We start from the raw sequence: 6756 nt of genomic DNA, 5'->3' as shown, positions 1-6756 counted from the left end.
AGTGGGGTCGCATACACGGTATTAGGAACAATGCTAGGGTAAAAAATATAATTTGGACATGTATATAATTTGGACATGCACTGTGATGTACGTCTTGTTCCGGAGAGCTAATAAAAGTAGATACTTCTGAATATCGATTATTGGATCAAACAGACCCTATTCTGATGACTTACGTTGAAAATACGCTTAACAATTAAGAATTTACTTCAAAATTGACGAAAATGTAAAATATTTCACTAAAACCCCTCAAATGCACAGGTATGCAAGACGACATGCACTTCACAGTCACATACAATATTCACCTCAGAATCGTTGAATTGATAATTGTAAGAAATTCAAAAGCCTCATTGCAATGAAAACTGTTCAATAAAGAAGCATTGGGCAGCCAATCTCTTAACATTCATCTAAAACGCTTAAAATAGGTGGTGTCCAAAATAAATTACAAGTTTTCTACTGTAAATATATTTTGGTCATCTGACGAACTACATGGGGATGCTATGCGATTGCATACTTGGAGGCGTATTATGTGGTTCTGGCGATATTTCCTCGATTTTAACAAACACTGTAATAGTTATCAAAATAGATGCCTGTTAAGCGGAGGAATTTGATTATTTACAAGCAAATACTTGTTAATGTATGCTACTTTCATGATCTAGCAGTATTCATGGCTAAACATTGAGATAATTGGCTTCTTTAGCGGTGTTGAGATAATTCCATATTCTGAATCTGCATGCAAAACTGAGCCGAAATCCAAATTTTCATAAATTTTGGTGACCGGGAACTCATTTAAAAATCAATTTGAAGTTTGTATGGGAGCGATTTGCCGAATCACCCCTGGTCGCATTTTGTATTGGGTGGAGCTGTCAAACAGTTACCCAGCTGTCAAAAGGTGATTTCAAAAAATCTCTTTGAAATTGATTTTAGGTACCAAAATAGAGTTCTAAAAATCTGAAAAAAATCATAGTGGCTCAGAAAAAGGTGCTCTTTCGTATAAAATTAAAAAATCGATACATTTTTCTTAATTTAAGAACCCAATTGCCCTGTCCAAATTATATATACCTGAGGGTGTCCAAAACATATATTCGGTGTCCAAAATGCAATTCTAACAGGTGATTTGAAATTGTGATTTTCTCAGCTTAAAATGCGTTCGTTAAGCTTTTTATCACCAGGAACGCAAAGTACAATCATATTATAAGGGTAATAGTAACTTTGCAAAATAATCAATTCCTTTTTAAGGAAGCTAGGGGACGATTTTTCTAACGTTGTCCTCAGCCTGTCCAAAATACATGAATTACCCTATGTTTTATGATTTTGATTTTAGGGTAGGACGGGGCAAGATGGCCACCCGGGGCAAGATGAGCACCCCTCTGTTTTACTAATTTTATGGTGAATTGTGTCCAAACAACCAAATAATCCGTTAGAATAAAGTTCATCCTGTTTGTAAACCTGGTGAAAGGTACCTCATAACGAACGAATTGAAAAATATCGTCAAATTAGTCAATAGCATGGATTTTCAATATTTTCTTATAAGAAATCATCAGAATAAAATAAGGTTTTTATGTTAGAATCAATTTTTTACCATAATTTTGATTATCAGCGAACATTACTAGTTTACTGCAAAGCATTTTAACTTGCATTAAAAAATATTTTCTTAAAATATTCGTTAAAATTTATTCAATTTTAGTTATTTCCTTATAGTGGGGCAAGATGAGCACCCCTGATGGGAATATAGAAAATATTTTGAAATTATTGTAATCCACTCAATAGTGCCGAACATAGGTTTCCGTATTCTCTGTAACTATTTGGTTGCGTTTATTTCTAAAAATAAGCCACTCAATAATCGTTCACTGCTTTTCGGGACATTTTGTGTAAAGAATTATAAAACCGCCATTTTTTCAATAATCGAAAAAAACTGATCATTTTAGAACGCGATACCATAGCAATAAACAAGATTTAGGTACTATTTCAATCACTGTATGGCCAATTTATGGTTAAAATATTTTGATTTTAATGAAGTGCTCTTCTTGCCCCATAGGGGTGCTCGTCATGCCCCACAGCATGTTTGAACTGACCATAAAACATCTTTTTTGTTTAGTCAAATAAATGTGAATTTTGAACCCTGCCATGTTTATGGGTGGTAGAAAACATGATATAGAAAAGAACTACTGAGAGGTACTTTGAAAAATCGTGTTAACTTTCAATAAACTCAACGTGATCCTTAGGGTGCTCATCTTGCCCCGCCCTACCCTAACCATGGTTTAAATGTTTTAAATTCCACTTATCATACTTATTATACATAATACATATAATAAGCAATAATATAGCATTTGAAAAATAAAGATACATTGTAAAGTCATTTTTACGAAGCTGTTTTAAGTGAAGAGCAATCTTAAGGTCACGGTATTAGGGCATGACACGGTACCAATGCAATAAGTAAGTATTTTTATTCTTAATCACTTAACCTAATTTACAGCTCTATCGTCCACTAGGGCACTACGTGAGCGACTTCAATTGACAGCTGCACCTACAGTATTGTACAGCGCCTAGATATATTCTATTTTACTTTATTGAACTGGCTGCCTTTCTGCTGCTTTCACTTTTCTACACGCAGAAAAATGGTGCTTGCTTAACCCTCGAGCGATCGCGCTGTTGTATTTTGTACAACACGTTGAAACAATCTCGCTTTTTGTACTCAGCATTAGCGTGGTGATGACGCAGGTAGTCAACCGCGCGAGTTTCGGAAGGTTAAAACAATAACACGCATGGTTGATTTTCTAGCTGAGAATTTACTTATTCCAAAGTTATATTTCTTTGTTTTCATTTAGAGTTTATCGATAAAAACAACCGATTACCATCATTTCATATAATGTAAAAAAAAATCATTTGTTTCAACAAAATAAAAACCATAAACATGGCCGAAAGCACTCACACATCTTTAAAATGCTTACCCCAACATCGCCACAACGAAGAAGGTGTAGCAAATCCATCACGCCAACTTCCAAGTGCAGCTTTGGCCGTGGTGGATAACGCGCAGGTACTAACGACAGCATCCACAAAAAGTTGGTCGGTTTTGCCTTTTTTTCTTTTTTAAGTCGTTCTCCTCCCCATCCGCTTACCGACGGTCTAAAAATAGATTTCCGAGCTGCCGCAGTTGCTGCTGTCACCAACACAATCACATTCCGGATTTGTTGTGCAGTCGTTTGAATCAATCCATTATTTCATATTGAAAATACCATAGGTATCGTACACAAATTACGTAACGCTATAGAGAGAAGGGGGGAGTCTAGCTTAGCGTTACGAGCCATACAAAATATTTTTGGTTTTCATACAAAAAGCGTTACATGGGGGAGGGGGGAGTCTGAAATCGCTGATTTTAGCGTTACGTAATTTGTGTACCATGCCATATCTCTGTTTGTTTTAACAAACTGTCAAAAATTTCGACAAATGAAAATATATTATTTGTATTATCAAACAATAGAACAGTTCAGTTTAAACTAGAAATCAGTTTGTCGCTATAGTAAACTGAAAAATTGGTTGATTTGAACTAGAATTTAATTGTGTTCACAATTTATTTTTCTGCGTGTACTACATGGTAGAATGATATGCACAAGGATGATGGATGATCGTTGTTCCTTTCCAGTCCGATTGGGGGTCCATTATGAGTAGCAGTTCGCCGATTTCCAGGTATCCGGGTCCGTTTGAGCCATGGGGCTCGTCAGAAGAGGGTCAGAGTCAGCCGCTCTCGGTGAAGAGCAACTGACGAAAAATTGCAAGTGCCGGGGCTGGGAATCAAACCCATGACCATCCGCATATGAAGCGAACGTGTGACCAACAACGCCACGGGCCCCGACAATAAGTAAGTATGTTATTGATATTTTAATAGTCCTTCCTTATATTTCTCCACCGTTCGAGTCTACCGTCTACCGTTGACTTGCCCAATTGTGTTTTTAAATTAAGAAAAATGTATTGATTTTTTGATTTTATATAAAAGAGCACCTTTTTCTGAACAACCATGATTTTTTTCAGATTTTTAGAACTTCATTTTGGTACCTAAAATCGCTTTCGAAGAAATTTTTCGAAATCACCTTTTGACAGCTGGCCAACTGCTTGACAGCTCCGCCTAGTACAAAATGCGACGAGGGGTGATTCGACAAATCGCTCCCATACAAACTTCAAATTGATTTTTAAATAGGTTCCCGGGCACCAAAATTCATGAAAATTTGGATTTCGGCTCAGTTTTGCATGCAGATTTTGAATATGGAATTATTTCAACACCGCTAAAGAAGCCAATTGATTTTTGAACCTTTATTATTGGTATTCAATTTGTAGGACCTATATTTGCAAAGACCTTCCGCAAACAAGTTGTAACAGATGCAGACCAAAACATAAATAGCAACAATTAAACTTTCAAAAGGTTCTGAGTGAAAATCAATAAACAAAAATGTAGAAAGAAGTCAGAACACACAGTTTCAAACCGTCTAATGAAGAAAAATAACCCTTCGAAAGTCCCCCGTGTCGACGTTCTCCGAGATGTTCAGGTGCCCATCAAAGTTCTGTTTCCACCTTTGAATTATCACACGTCCGCTCGTCAAGAGGCCCCCGTTCTAATGCCTGCGATAAGGCGCCGTCCACAAATTACGTAACGCTCTAGTGGGAGGGGGCGAGTATGGCCGAGCATTACGGTCCGTACAAAATTTGTTGGGTTTCCATATAAAAAAGCGGTACAGAGGGGGAGGGGGGGGGGTCTAAAAATCTCGGCCTAAGCCGTTTTAAACAGTACCTTCAGGAGGAACAATATGCTTTTATTGAAGATCGCCAACGCTAACACAAGAAAAAACTATCGTTGAACATTCCATTGGAAGGTGTCATGCGGAGAACCAACAAACAAATTTATTTTTTAAATTGTTGGTAACCTGGTTTCTCAATGCACATGATTAGAGGATTAATTGAATGGCAATACGAAAACTGAAAATGTCCTATGATAAGATATAAATTAAATTTAAAACCAGTTCAAAACGAAAGGTAAAACAAACAAATCAATCTTTCTTGGTCACTTTTAAAACGTATTCAAGCTATTTCTTTCGGTGAACCGCCTAACTGAGCACTGTTTTCGTCTGTAAGGGGGACAACACTATCTTGATTCACTTCGTTTTCAACAATCGCTCGTGTCCCGTCGTAAGGAAATATTTCCCATTCTGGGTCCCTAAATCTCACCTGCTTTTTGGGCTTCTTCGGTTTCACCACGTCCGGAACGATATGTTCCATTATTGCTGGCCCTTCTGGGTCGTCATCGTCATCCACAAACGGTTCGATTGCGTATTCGGGCACGAATTCCGGGTACGGTTGCTCGTAAAAGTCGTAGACATCTTCAAAATCGGACGAATAGAGATCGGCAAAGGTTCGGACAAGCGTGGCGTCCTTGTCAATCAGTTCGCCTCGGTCAACGGTCGGGGTTATGGTCAGAATGTACTGCAAAAATTCGCTATCATCTGGCAGGGATTGCATGTAGTATCGTTGGAAGTTGAAACCAGCTGCGTAGTACTCGGCAATATCGAGCAGTGTGGGATATGTGCCGTCCTCTAATTCGTCGAAGCTAAATAGAAACACAATTTGGAATGAACATAAATAAGGGAAAAGTACTAATCTTTGCCACTGCCCTGGTCTTCGCCACTTACAAATTATTTTTTTTTATGTGTGAAGTGGCGAAGTTTAATGCTTTTGACCACTTACCTTGGGAAAAGTTCCGAAAATGCTTTCGTACGCTGGCGATAATTTTCTGTCTGAAAAAGATCTAAGTTAATATCTTGCCAAATCTATTTCAATAAAATTAGCAGGTACACTGAAGTTTTTTTAACGACGCTACCGCGTAAAAAACGCGTTATTAAAAAAGTCGTGAAAAAACAACGTTATTAAAAAAAAACGCGTAATAAGTCAAGTCATGGTAGATGTGTTTCAGGGAGGCTTTTGGGGGAGTTTTAATGAGTTGTAGGGTGTTGCAGGGAGATTTCAAAGACTTTCCATGAGACGTCTTATGGGTTTTCATGGGGTTCCAGGATGATCCAGGGGCGTTACATGGGGTCTGAGAGGGTATTGGGGGATTTCGGAAGCATTTCAGGCTGTGACGAAGCCATATTCAAGGGTTTCGGAGGGTTCAGGTGCGTTACATGGGGTCCGAGGGAGTTTTGGGGAGATTCCGGGGGTATTTCAAGAAGCCCCAGAGGATTTTCGGCAGGTTTCAGAAACGTTACAGAGGCGTTACATAGACGTTTTCGATGGTTTCGGATGGTTTCAGATGCGTTACTAGGGGTCCGAGGGAGTTTTAGGGGAATTCCGAAGGTATTTCAAGAATTTTCGAAGGATTTTTCGGCGGGTTTCAGAGGCGTTACATAGGCATTAAACTGTCCCAAAAAAAACGATGTTCGAAAAGTCAAGGTGCTCAACCCTTAACCCTTAAAAGCCCTAGACGAACCACTTTTTTTCAATCGGCTACTACTCAAAAACCATACAATTAAAAAAATTGAAACCAATTTTAAATTGAATGCGGTTAGTTGGTCTTCCAATATCTGGGTGTGGCATCCCCCCTGACCCCTCCCCCCTTTTTGGGTATTGAGAAATGCCTTGCCACGGGGGTATGTTTCGGCAATTTTATTGAATACCACACATATTATCATTCTGAAATTTGTAATGTAAAATGTTTTTGGTCATAAAATGGTCGCTCTGTGCTATGGGCATGCCACCGCTACGGAACCAGTTCCG

At 38.4% G+C, this 6756-nt stretch overlaps 1 protein-coding gene and 1 long non-coding RNA gene across 3 annotated transcripts in view; one reads left to right on the top strand and one right to left on the bottom strand.

Moving 5' to 3' along the window:
* Positions 1-6756, top strand: part of LOC134288016 (uncharacterized) — a 286653-nt gene that overhangs the window by 177840 nt on the left and 102057 nt on the right. The gene's annotated exons all lie outside the window — the stretch shown is intronic.
* The window catches only part of LOC109427899 (tudor domain-containing protein 5), an 82187-nt gene that overhangs the window by 37913 nt on the left and 37518 nt on the right, over positions 1-6756 (bottom strand). The window contains exons 5-6 of one of the 2 annotated variants that reach the window (XM_062851569.1): positions 5731-5780; positions 4953-5593 (exon numbers count right to left, since the gene is read on the bottom strand). The exons of the other annotated variant lie outside the window; for it this stretch is intronic. Of the exons in view, the coding sequence (XP_062707553.1) occupies positions 5068-5593; positions 5731-5780 (576 nt within the window). The 3' untranslated portion in view covers positions 4953-5067. Of the gene's footprint in view, positions 1-4952; positions 5594-5730; positions 5781-6756 lie in introns of those variants that run through there. 2 annotated transcript variants of the gene reach the window in all.

This window comes from Aedes albopictus, chromosome 2, assembly GCF_035046485.1.
Source record: "Aedes albopictus strain Foshan chromosome 2, AalbF5, whole genome shotgun sequence".
In the NCBI taxonomy this organism is placed as follows: domain Eukaryota; kingdom Metazoa; phylum Arthropoda; class Insecta; order Diptera; family Culicidae; genus Aedes; species Aedes albopictus.
Note: the sequence above shows the minus strand (reverse complement) of the source record. Positions and strands in the feature narration are given on the sequence as shown.